At 43.2% G+C, this 13,056-nt stretch overlaps 1 protein-coding gene across 2 annotated transcripts in view; it reads right to left on the bottom strand.

Moving 5' to 3' along the window:
* The window catches only part of AMFR (autocrine motility factor receptor), a 36,720-nt gene that overhangs the window by 12,926 nt on the left and 10,738 nt on the right, over positions 1 to 13,056 (bottom strand). For both annotated transcript variants that reach the window (XM_055000468.1, XM_055000467.1), the window contains exons 3-6: positions 5,470 to 5,634; positions 4,605 to 4,757; positions 2,301 to 2,341; positions 820 to 952 (exon numbers count right to left, since the gene is read on the bottom strand). In XM_055000468.1, coding sequence (XP_054856443.1) covers positions 820 to 952; positions 2,301 to 2,341; positions 4,605 to 4,757; positions 5,470 to 5,634 — 492 coding nt within the window. The remainder of the gene's footprint in view (positions 1 to 819; positions 953 to 2,300; positions 2,342 to 4,604; positions 4,758 to 5,469; positions 5,635 to 13,056) is intronic.

Here is a 13,056-nt window from a genome sequence, read left to right as displayed (position 1 = left end):
GGAGTCAGATGAATGGGGTGGTAACTCACTAAAATTTTACTTGCAAGTCTTAGGTGGGTAAAGTGGTCCCACGTTTCAGGCTGGGGTTAAAGGTGAGCTTTGGGCCCACCCACCACTTAACATGTGTCTGTAAGCAACAGACAATATTCTTCCACCTACTGGGCGTCAAGAATTTGCCAACACTCACAATCTACATTTTGAACTGCATTTTGTACTGCAATGACAGCATTTCCTATAGAGAATAAGGACAAAGCACTTGAGTGAATAGACATGGGCCGTTATCAGCATGTCCTTTCTGCCAGATATACAGTGAAGCAAAATGTCAGTTTAAAAACTAAAATGAGAAATGTCTAAAAACAACTCCAGATTCGAATTGCCACTTGCCTATCTCCTAGACGAGAAAAAAATGAAATTTCTGTTCAACATTACTCAAGTGCTTGTCAGGATAACTATCTTTTGTAACAAGTAATTAAAGTGCCTGCAGCACCATAACAAAATGTCTCTAGGGAGCTTCAAGTTGTGATGCAATGAAGGGCCACGTGTCCATGGGAAGGTATTGCCAAGGCAGACAAAGTATCGCTTGCCCATTTTTGCCTTGGTAGGTTCAAAGAGGCAAGTACATTTTTAGATTACAAAAAACCACTTGCCTCTTCTCCAGTGGGAACTGCTAAAGCAGTTTCCCATCCAAATAACCACACCTTCCTTCTATTATGGAAAATGTACAAGATAGAAACACTGAACTGCGACTCTTCTACACAGGTCGATGCTGTTCTATTCAACCCGTAAGGGATATGAACAGGCAAAGTTAACACTTCGTACCAGCATGTGAATGTGATGCATGAGATCCAGAGACAGAAGAGTTAACTCCATGACGAAATCGGTGTAATAAACATACGTCCCTTTGCTTTCCCAGGTGCCTTCGTGGTTGAGATCCCAGAGATGAATGACATAGCTAGGGGAAGAGAGATCCCTGTATCGTTAGTACTTCGGACTAGCAAGTTGCCAGCATTACAAATAATAAAGGAACAACAACAGGTTATTCCTAACACATTTGGTATACAGCTGTTCACCCTACTCCTATTACTAATTCTACATCAGGTGATCTATAATACAACATTTATTTACTTGACATGCTTTAGCTCAGTTTTCTTGCTCTATAAGCTTACAAAAATTTCAACACAATAGATGAACAGGTTAACAAATTAATGCATCCACACGTAACAACATCAGGGAAAACAGGCCCTGGACAACCACCAGACCCACTAGTCATTCTCAACACCCCCCGCCTCATACAGTTCTATTTAGCTCAACATTTGAAAGGCCAAGAGAGAGAAAGTCCTCCTCGCTAATTCATGGAAGCCACTGCAGAACGCTTAGGCCACTACGGAGAACTTCCACGAGCCAGTGGAAGACTTCTCCTGCCTGCACGACAAAATGGTTCTACTACGATGACCTCAGGCAAGCAAGAGACCTCTCGCTCAAAAACCTCAGGGCCCTGGGTCATGTACTTTGTCCCCTAATCTCGATCTGCCAACTGCAAACACTTTCCGGACACTTTATTCACAGGAAAGACCAAAATAAGCAGAACGATTAAGGCTGTAGATGAGCCACCTGGGTCCCGTTGCAGGGCGTTTCTACCCCCGCTTGCCTCCCTGCCAGGGACGCCCTAGAAGGGAAAAATGGGAAAAGGACCCGACGCCACCCCACCCCACCCCACGGAGGGCATCACCTTCCTGATGCCAGGCTTGGCCAGACATTTCCTTCCCCACCCTGTTCCAAGGCAAGGATCACCACGTTGCTTGGGGCTGGGGTGATCCCAGTGATGGTGGTGGGCCCCTCCCAGACTTTTCCCAGTGGCTTTAATGCCCCATCCGCCCCTGCTCCCTCCCTCCCATCCTCCCCTCTCTTCTCTTAAACATGCTGAGAATGATGGAGAGAGGAAAGCCCCACACATTATTTATTTAACTGAAATATGTGTAGCCTGCCTTTCTTGGTGGCTCTGGGCAGCTTACAAATCACATTTAAAGACTCCACTCTTTAAAACATACCCAGTAAAACCCCAAATACCCTCTCCCCACAAAGATCCCGCTGCAAGTCCTAAGAAACCTCCAGAAAATGTCTAAAGGCAGCACCTCCCTTATGTCTTCGGGGAGCCTGTTCTACAAAATGGGAGCTATAATAGAAAAGGCATAAGCTCTGGTTCATATGGGACTGCCAACATTTCGGGAATGTCCCTATTGTGTGAGGAAAACACGAGGAGGGGGGCTTGGCCCCCAACTTACATATGAGCTTAAACTTACCGTAAAATCACATGAACAGTTCTCACGGTAACAAGCAGAGACTATAAGGGAACAAAACAAAACAAAAGCAAAACAAAGAGGGAACTCTTAGAACATTCTTTGAAATGTCTTAGAGAAAGAGATTTTTTTAAACTGTTATTCTAAAGCGGGGAGATGCAATACAACAGGTAGGCTCTCTAGAGGGGATAAACAGTCTAAACAAGCAAACAAAAATTCTTCTTACACTTGAGTCTTTTCACTATATTGCTTAGAACTCAAATATATTTGTTTCCTATTGCCTTCTAATTTTCTATTCCGGAAGTATAATTCGATGTTTTGAAAACGTGCGAATGCGCTGAAGCCATTGTTATTCCACTGAGAAAATAACACCCATAATGTGGTGTTATTAAATGATTATTTTCAGGTCAGCCAGCCCCACATGCTGACTTGTTCCACCCTTTACCTGCTCCTCTAGTTCCTGAAAATACATTTCCTTATGAAACTGGCTGGTGACAGGAAGTAAGAGGGAAAGAGAGCAAGGCAAAAGGACAAAAAGCTGGTTGGAGAGGCTCAGCAAGTCAGACGTGATTCATGGGCCACTGGCTGAAGAACAGAGACTACAGACATATTGTATAACAAAAATAGGTTAAGACTGACATTATTAAGGAACTGAAACTACACGTTAAACTGGAAAGGACTGCAGACACTCTGGAGCATTGGGACATACTGCAAAATCATCTCTGATCTAGCAGGTCCCCAGTTCAAGTCTTAACTCTGCCACAAACTGCCCACGTGGACTCAGACAAGCCACTCTTTCTGAGCCTTGGCAGCTCCCATCTGCAATATAGGGATAAGGGTACTGGCCTACCTTACAAGGCAGTTGTAAAGTTAATAAAATCATGTGTATGGAAATACTACGGCAATTTTAATTATAAATCAAAATTACAATACTGTATATAAAAATGCATAAAACAAATTTGAGGGTATTATGCACATGGAAGACACTCCTTTTGATTTACTGCTAAAAACTAGTTATTTTAATAAATTATTTTAATGAATCAAAAATAAATTTATTTTAATAAATTATTCACTCTCGGTGCACAAAGTCTGTATAAACAAAGCTGTAGGGTAGAAAACTTTTCAGAGCTTAATTTTTCTGAGGAAAATTTTCCACTTCTAAAGACTGATTTATAAAACTAACAATGAAGTGATGCCATTGCCAGTACAGCATCAAGCAAGCCTGGCAGTTTCAAAGCTATAACCAGGGCTTTTTTTTAGGGGGAACGTGGGGGAACAGAGTTCCAGAACCTCTTGAAAATGGGTCACATGGCTGGTGGCCCCGCCCCCTGATCTCCAGACAGAGGAGAGTTGAGATTGCCCTCCGCGCTGCTCAGCGGCACAGAAGGCAATCTAAACTCCCCTCTGTCTGGAGATCAGGGGGCGGGGCCACCAGCCATGTGACCATTTTCTCTGAGGGCAACCCACTGAGTTCCACCACCTCTTTCCCCAGAAAAAAGCCCTAGCTATAACTAATATTTTTTCAGGTGATTATCCTTAAGCAAAAGTACGAGAGAGTACATGTATGTTTCACTGATTTGTAAATGTGTGTGTGGGGGCGGAATAAATACATACCATAATCCTCCCCAATCAAAACCAAAGCTAAAAGTTTTGATCTCTTAACTGAAACGAAGTCAGTAATTAATTGCTTGTATAAGATCTGTTCCCTCTTTAGTGGTTTTGGTTACTGTAAAGAAGTCAGTTATACCCAAGCAGGAAAAAAATACTCCATGCCCACTTTATAGTGAACTCATTGAAGAATGGAAGAAAGTGGTAAACATTGCAGGCAGGAGTATGCCAACATGACAATGATGAAAGATGTAACAACAAGGGGCAATTTTAAACAATGTAAGGGAAGTATTGTATTTATTCAAAAGGAAGGCAACACGGTTTACCTTTGGGGGCTTTCTAAAATGGGGGTTGTCTTCCACTCAGGTATACAGATCCTGAGTTTATTTCAACTGTAGATTGATGAAACACACCCAAAAATACATTGGAAACCAGGCTTCAGAATGCAGTATCAATTGACGAGCATTGTGTGAGTGCAGTCCTTGGTCTGCAGCAACATTTTGTATCATACCGTACAATGCAAGCATTCTAGATAAATAAAGCACCGGGAGCATTTCTATATTGGTTTCTGAATGGGTGTGTGTGTGTTTGATTATAAATACTGCAAACTGACCAGAATCAATACTCAGAATGCTGCACAAATCAAGGAGGGTCGGCCAGCAGAGTGCACCAACACCCCATTAAACAGGAAAGGCTCACCTCGGCTGCCATGAAAGACAACGTGTGCATTCCATGGGTGTATCCGATCACGCCACACACAACTGCCAGTCCACAGCAAGAAAGCAGCATGGCAACCAGCAAGGTCAGGACTCTGATGTGGCTGTTCATGGGTGTGGTGGGAGAAAAGGAGAGCTGCCATATACAAAAGACGGGAGGTGAGGAAACATCCGCTTGCTCACTTTGACTTTCAAAGCTGTCAGGAGGAACCAAATCAAACAGCACGCCAAGGGCACAATTCCACAGTTTCCGCTGGCAGGGAAGAGATTAGCTGCTGTAATCCCATTCCAATCCCTGCAGGTGGAGAATCTTTCGATCTGGTTGGATTGCTGCTTTATCTACATAACAGAACAGAAGCTGGGCAGTCTGCCTGACGTAAGAGTGCCCGTTCTGCCGATGAAGCTCACCGGGTGACCTTGGCCCAGCCACACACACTCCGCCCAATCTACCTCACAAAGTTGTTGTTACATAGATAAAACTGGGGGGGGGGGCAGAGAACGAGGCTGTAAGCTGCTTTGGATCTCCACTAGAGCAAAAAGCAGCATATAAATGTTTTAAATACATAAATAACTAACATGGGCACCAAGTGAAAACTGAATGGGAGAACAGAAGGTATGACAGGATGCCCACAGTACAGCCTCCTCTTTTACAGTGTATTTTTTCACCCCCAGTAAACCAATCAGTAATTAAACCTAACCTATATGTCCTTCTCTACCTCCATTATGTCCTGGTTTCTAATCACGTAAAACGACTGCACAGAACATACTTCACATAACAATTATTCCTTGATGAGAATACAAAGGAAATTCACATCTGCCCGGTTCTAAACTAACAGTAAATAACTTACATATTCAAACCTGTCTTTGCAAAGCTGAACCATGAGGTGTAGAAACACAAGTCCAGAGAACCAAAGGCACCACATGACCACTTCTTCCACAGTCTGGACATTTAGCACGCCAAAAATAAAGATAAACTTGTAGAAGATGAAATTCCAAAATTTATCTTTGAGATGCTGAAAAAGAAAAAGCGTGTGTTTGGAGTTTAAAAAGAACCTTTCAAGAATGAAATTTCTGGCACAGATACGGGACTGATTTCAAAATGATTATGCTTAACGCCTTCCTTCCACTTTCTAGATCAAGAGTTTCCCATAAGTCTGTAGCTTTATCATCACGGAAACACTGATTCTTTGAAATGCAGAGAGTCCTTATTAAGCAATACTCTGTACAAAAGTTTCTGCAGATCGTATCATAAAGGTGGAATCCGAAGCAGAAATTAAGGGTATACTAGACAATCCACCAGGAATGTTGTTGATACAAACAGACTCTGGTATCTGAGATATTGTCTGACTTTCATTTACTACTGTATGAACTGAACAAGAGAGAGTCGATGAACTGTGCCCCTTGCTTGAAACAGGCAGAACTAAAAGGCCCAACTGGACAGGCATTCCACTTTATGTAAACATAAATTTAAAACACAGAGGCAGTTCTAGGAGCATACAGTGATATCTGGCAGATGTGTGTCACTTATTCAAGATTTCTTCTAAAATTAGAATCAGCCTGTAAAGACTTGATGCCTATGAAAAATCTTTGGAACTGAAAGTCTTGCAAACGCTTTGGCTCCCAGTATGTTACAATTTTATTTTTTCATATTGTCAAAATTAAGTAATTATGACAGATAGGACTGTTTCCTCATGGCACACTTACAGCGGGTTTTTCGGGCATCCGGTCCACAAGGACTGGATTCGCTTTCAAATTCTATAATTTTTGCGCTTGAGGATGTCAAACCAATGTGGTTTCTCATTTTTATCTGTGCACTTTTAAAAATGCCCTGTTTCTGCTGTGACAACAAGCAAAGTGGAAATCCACCCGGAAAATGAGAAAATATATCTGTATTTTTTGGCATGAAAATAATCACAGTATCATTGGTGTGCTCTATAATTATACAGTTGTGCAAAAAGTGCATTCATATATTCATAATACATCTGAAATTTCCTTTTCACAGTTCAATCCAAGCAGGGGACTCAATGCCCTGTACCAGTCTTTTTAGGAACAAGGCAAGCGCTCCATGGGTAAATGAGATGGTAAGTATAAGTCAATTTATGACCATAACTGTATCTTCTTTTCTTTCAGGTTCAAAAAGAGTCCAGTAGCACCTTTAAGACTAACCAACTTTATTGTAGCATAAGATTTCGAGAATCACAGTTCTCTTTGTCAGATGCATGCAGACTAACACGGCTAACTCCTCTGCTTTCTTTCAGATGTCACTCAAGATGTTACATGAGGGATCCAACGAAAGGCAGCCCTAACTGCGGCCGGCTAAGCGGCAGATTTTGTCATCAAGACTTCCTCAGGGGCTGATGGATCACCTGAATTGATGTACTTATTTCTTAAGACCCAGAGAGTGACGCGGATGCCAAAGCTCACCAATGTGGTTTCTCATTTTTATTTGTGCACTTTAAAAAATGCCCTGTTTCTGCTGTGGGCTTTCTGGGGAAGGACGAACATCAGCGGTTGTGTGTCAGTGTGGCTTTTTTCGTGCACACGTTGTAACACTACAACTTCTGGACATTCAGGGTGTGTGTGTGGTTAACCTCTACCTCACTCCGTTTGAGCTCCAAAGTTTAAAAGAAAATTCTGTTTTGACTGGCTGAGGTGTTCTGAAGGTAACATTCAAAATATTCAACAAGATTTTTTTTCTTTTTTAAAAAACATTGGAACGATTGTTTTAAAAAATTAAGAGAGAAAACAATCTGGACTAAAAAACAAAACACCCTCCTACACAATCTTGTGTTAGTAAAAGGGGAAATTTACTAGGGGTGTGCATAATGAAAAAAACAAGCCGAAAATACAAACAGAACTTGCTGGTTTGGCTCATTAAAGCAGCTTCCAGAACTCTGAACCAAATCTAGGAAACGAGGCTGTAATGACGCCCCCCTCCTGAAAAGTTTGTGCATTTCATTTTCGGTACTGCCAGGCAGTGGGGTGGGCTGCCAGCAGCATCTTGTACGTGGTGCGCTTAAGTGTGTTTTTTTCAGTGCTTCTTGGGCAATGGGTTTATGGCATTGGTATTGAGTGGCTCACAGGGATCAAAGGTTTGCTTTGCACCAGGGAGGAGAGCAGCAGACAGCACGGTGCCATCAGCACCACCATCCCTTTCTGTGCAGTTTTAAGCATTATGCAAAGAAAGGCCGGCCCAGCCACATCCACGTGGTCTGAGGAAGGAGGGGTTCTCTTGCAGTCTCTGATCCCCTGGCTGCTGCAAAGGCTCGTGCAATGCAGATAACAGCGGAAACTAGAAGGGAAGAGCAACTATTAAAGGAAAGCCCCACTGAGAAGGTCCCAGGCATGTGCAGCTGGTTCATGCTGATTCTGTGGCCTTCTGCTGTTGCTGTCCTTCACTTAGGTGCCGTGATGCCAGGGCCATTCATTGTGACATCGGAAGTCCTCCAAAGATAGTGAGTCAAAAAGTACTAGGAGGAATTTCATCCTGCTCGGAAAGCCTTCAGGCTTTGGGGGCTTTTCTGATTAAAACAGTTAACTCTGCTTTAAATGATGGGGAGACAGCAGCGTGAATTGCACACTCACACAGGCACACACACCCAAGTCTTTGCAAATCAGTATTCCATGTGGAAATACTGATCTGGGGGACCTGTTCAGTTCTTCCTGCTATTTTGTCATCTTCTTCAATTAAATCTGGGTTTACGGTTTTAGTTGGAAAGGGAGACTGGGAGCCAGTAACCTGTCCAGTCTCCCATTTTTAGTAGGAAAAAAGAGGGCCATCTTCCATCTACTTTCCTTCCTGTAAAAGAAAAACCAGTATCTAGCTCTCCCTTTTTGTGTGCTTTTACACACAGTCCAAGGACAGGCCAGCAGGTTTAAACAAGGAGTCCCATCCTGACATGGGCTCCTGCTGCAGATTAGGGAGAAGGATTCGCCCAAATGGCCCCTCATCATGGAAATGAAATTACCAGCACAGAGAAACATGGCGCAAAAGCAGGATTCAAAGGCAAAATTTATTGGCTTGGTCACTAAAGCTGGAAATATTTTTTTTAAAAAAATTTTGTGCTGTACTAGACCAGCTGGCAAAAGAGCACTCTCCTGCTTGCGCACTGTGCTGGTCCCACTTGTTTCCTGTCATTGTTTGTGTCTGGGTTAGTGCCAACACTCAGGCTACTTCGGGGTGAGTTTTCATGTGCTTGAGAAGAAACTCATTGGATCGATGGGTTTGGGGACAATGCAAAAAAACAACAACAACCAGAATGTGCGCAGCTGCCCCACTCACCTCAACGTGTGCCTTCCCTATTCCTCAGGGTCCGTAAACACAGAACAATGTTGTTGCGTGCTCTTAAACTTGGTGGGTCAAGGGTTTAGAGAGAGGACTGTGTTCTCTGTTATTTTGGTGCCACTGTGTGCAAAAACAGCTGCCCCAGAGCCTTGCCCCCTTGAAAAGAAGAGTGTGAGTTTGCACACGCATGGCCAACATGTGTGCAAGGGGCCCCAGTCAGAACAAACAAGTAATGAGACATGATTGTTCCCTAACCCCCCCAAACCAAAATAGAAACTTTCTAGATGCACACCCCTAAAATTTACTGCTGATGTCGCACATAACACACATCAAACAATGACAACATCAGGGTGGAGAGAGGCGGGAGACAAAAGAGAGAGGAAAGATGTAGTTACATATTGCTGTTCAAACTATCAGGATCCAGGGGGATAAAGGGGAGAGGGAAAGATGAAAAGCAGGACCAGGGCTGACACCAGAGAAAATATTTTACACTTCAAAAAAAAATCTGTCTTTTAACTTCACTGCAAAAAACCAACCAACCAACCAACCAACCAACCAACCAACCAACCAACCAACCAACCAACCAACCAACCAACAAACAGGTTATGTAGGCAGGGAGAAAAAATGCAGAAACCCCGGGTTGTGGGGGGAATCAGTTCTGCAGCTGATGTAGCCTTTCAACCTGCAGAATACAAAAAAGTCTGGGAAGTAGTTTGGAGACTGAACCAAAGAATTTTTGACCTCATGTGCAGAACTCAGAGGAGACATCAAAGCTGCATGGGGCAAGAACTAGTGAAAAAGTACCATGCAGAAAAGGCCTAAGGGGAAGCTTCTCCTAATGTCAATGAAATGCTTTGAGGGTTTATGCAAGCTTCAGGGGGCCTCACACTGCTACTTTAGCTGTGTGTGGATGTATACTAAAAAGTCAGGAAGCAGTAGAAATTGGGCATTAGTTACAGTAATCAGGAGATCGGTGTTGATCTGGATGCGGGACATTCTAATCTGAGGTGTAGCTAGTCTCTTAGGATACATTTTGAATTCCAGACACCAGTTTAAGGGCACAAAGCAGCTGGCGCCTAAAGGCTGCTGATATCACTCATGCTACTCAATTAGTCTTAATTAATGAGAATTAGCCTTTGCTTTTAGGAGGAGCCATCCCAAGAGGAACCATCAAACTTGTAACACATGGAGTTAAGAAGGTACCTCCCCTAAGAAAGCTAACTGGTTTGAGATGCAAATCACTCTCTGGCTGATCGGCAATATCCACCGTCATCTGAACCCATCAACACAGCAAGTCACAGCCATAAACAAGGATTGCTAAGTAACAACAGTAAGTAACGCTGGACACGTTTAGCTGATGTAGGTATTCCTCTCAAAGCCCTAGTCAGTCTTTACGCTACGGAGATAAGAGTGCCCCTTTAGCTGGCTAGAGTGTATTCCCTTCCATGGTCTGCTGGCATCTTTTCCGTTAAAGGTCTAACAGCAAAAAAGAGCTGGTTGATCAGTGAAGACATCAAGTGGAAGTTGAAGGGTTAAACCTTACATCATCTTTCCTGCACAAACTGAAGCTGCAGAAGCGTACAATCTGCATTGTATAGACCAGCAATACTTACTCAGCGGCTCAGTAGCCACATGTGGCTCTTCTGCGTACCGTTCCCCAATATGGCACCCACCTCATGTCTCTGGATATTGGGCAAAGCCACTGTATGGGAGGGATTGTGGCTGCCACCCTGAAACACTGCAGGAACTGAGGATCAGGCAAACAGCAAGTCTCGCTGAGTTGTGGGCCAGTGAGGGAAGGCCCATCCTCCCCAACAACCTGCACCCTTCTCCACAACCTCCACACATTCATCCCAGCACCTGAGCAACTGTCGGAAGGAGAGAAAGCTCGCCACAGAGAAGCCGGAGCAAAGCCACCCTCATGGCAGCCACCCAGAAAGAGAGCAAGCTGGCCATACAGGGATGCTAGTGATTTTACTCCCTTTCTCCACAGCCAGCTTGCTCTCCTTTGGGCACCTTGGTAGTCTCACTTCACTCTCTCCCCTAAGCTGCTGAGGAGAGGCTGAGAAGGCAGACAGGGAAGTCCTTTCCCTCACTGCAGATACACAAGGGCTGGCTAAGGTTCAACAGCGGTGGGGAGAGAAAACCATACATGCTTGGAGGTATTCTGGTAATTTAATAGGTTGCAATTATATGCTAGCTCTATTTCTTTTCTAATCCAAGTGAGATATTCTGAAAAGGCAACTGAACTCAGTAATGGGATGGATGGAGGCTAATACATTGAAGCGCAATCCAGACAAGACAGAGGTTCTGTTGGCAGGTAGTAAAAGTAGTTAGGGTAGCCAGGGAGTTATTATTCCATCTGTTTTTTAGCCTGAGAAAAATTGAGATGACAACTTAGGGGTGCTTTTAGATTCATCTTTGCAACTGCAAGCCCAAATATGAGTTTGTGGCCCCAAACATCTTTCACTGACATAGGCTGGTTTGCCATCTTCAGCCTTTCCTGAGTAAACCTTGTCAAAGCTACTGTGCCTTGGCAATGCCCAGGACAATTCTAATGTGGTATAAGTCGAGCAGCCTCTTAGGAGTCTTCAGAAATTTCATCAGGTACAAAATATGGCACCAAATTACTAACTGGGAATTGAGGATTTGATTGTACTACAGCTTTAATGACTTGTTACTGACTGCCGGACGCCTCTCCCCTAGCTTTCTGCAAACAATGCAAAACCAAATTATTCAAAAAGGCTTTTGTATTGTAGGGAGGGGTCTCAGATGCTCTGCTAATGAGTTAAGGACCATAAACTTCACCACTTTGCTGCCTTACTTACTATCTATTGCTTTAAATATGTCCTCCTATGTCAGCCCTAGAATTGCTTACGTTCTGTTTCAGCATTTCTACAACTCTGTATTGCTAGAATTGTTTATGTTCTGTTTCAGCATTTCCTTGAACTCCATATGGAATTCTTACTAATGTTATCTCTTTGTAAACTTGTATTTATTTACTCTATGGCATTGCTTATGAAAGTGTCCTTGATACTGACTGTACTAATCTCACACTATGTAATCCGCCTTGAGTCTTAGTGAGAAAAGAGGACTATAAATTACATAAACAAATAAAAATAAAATAAATAAAGCCCTAAAAGACCTGGGACCAGATTGTCTGAAGGACTGACTGCCTGCTCCCATAGGATTATGTGCCTCCTCTACCCTGGAAGTAAGGGGGTGGGGGGCTGGCCATAGCAGAGAGCATCTTTTCTGCAGCGGCACTTGGGCTGTGGGACATTTTCCCTAGTTTCATCTGACAGTGCCTACATTATCAATATTTAGGGTGCCAACCACACCTTTTCATTTACTGAAGCCTTTGGCAACACTTGAGTTATTAGATGTGTGCCTGGCTTTTCGCGTCCTTTACCAAATAAAAATATTTTCATAGTTATTTTTATTATAGTTTTAATTATGTCATGAAGTGCCTCAGAAGCACAGAATTGGGATATATATTTTTACAACAAATACAACTGAATCAAAACTTCATTGTGAACAAACTGTATTTAAATGGTGCCTAGAAAAATCAGAGTTCCTTTTGCCTTCTGTACTGTGGGCAGAACATTCTGCTGCTCTCCTGACTAAAACATCCTGCTTTTGTGCAGCGCGTAGATAGACTAATCCTCAGTTGAAATTACCCTATGGCTCACTGATCCCCAATAGCCCCTTCCCTACTCCTGCAGAGTGCTTTGGCGCCAAGCATGTGATGGCTGGGTCTCAAGGACTACAATAGGTCTGCTGCACAATTTATTTCCCCCCATAACTCTCGTTTAATACATGTCCCCATGGTGCTACATGATAGATGTCCAGTCACAGCCTCCTTTACCACTCTATTTCAGGAATTGTCAAGTTTCTTTCCTTCGGGGAACCTTTCCATACCTATTTGTCGACTGAGAAACCACTATGCAAAAGCACTACATATTGCCATGGATTACACAGGGAGTGTCTTAGGAAAGAACCACTATTGTGTAGCGGTTAGAGTACTGGACTAGCTATTATTATTATAGGTATTATAGGTATGAATGGTTCTCATTATCAGAAGTAACTGACTTCCTTAACAGAAGCAAACTGATCTCCGTATCAAAAGCTACTGTTTGCATCTACTCCG

Source organism: Eublepharis macularius, chromosome 16 (genome assembly GCF_028583425.1).
Source record: "Eublepharis macularius isolate TG4126 chromosome 16, MPM_Emac_v1.0, whole genome shotgun sequence".
Taxonomy (NCBI): domain Eukaryota; kingdom Metazoa; phylum Chordata; class Lepidosauria; order Squamata; family Eublepharidae; genus Eublepharis; species Eublepharis macularius.
The sequence above is the reverse complement of the archived record's forward strand: the minus strand, read 5'-3'. Positions and strand labels throughout refer to the sequence as shown.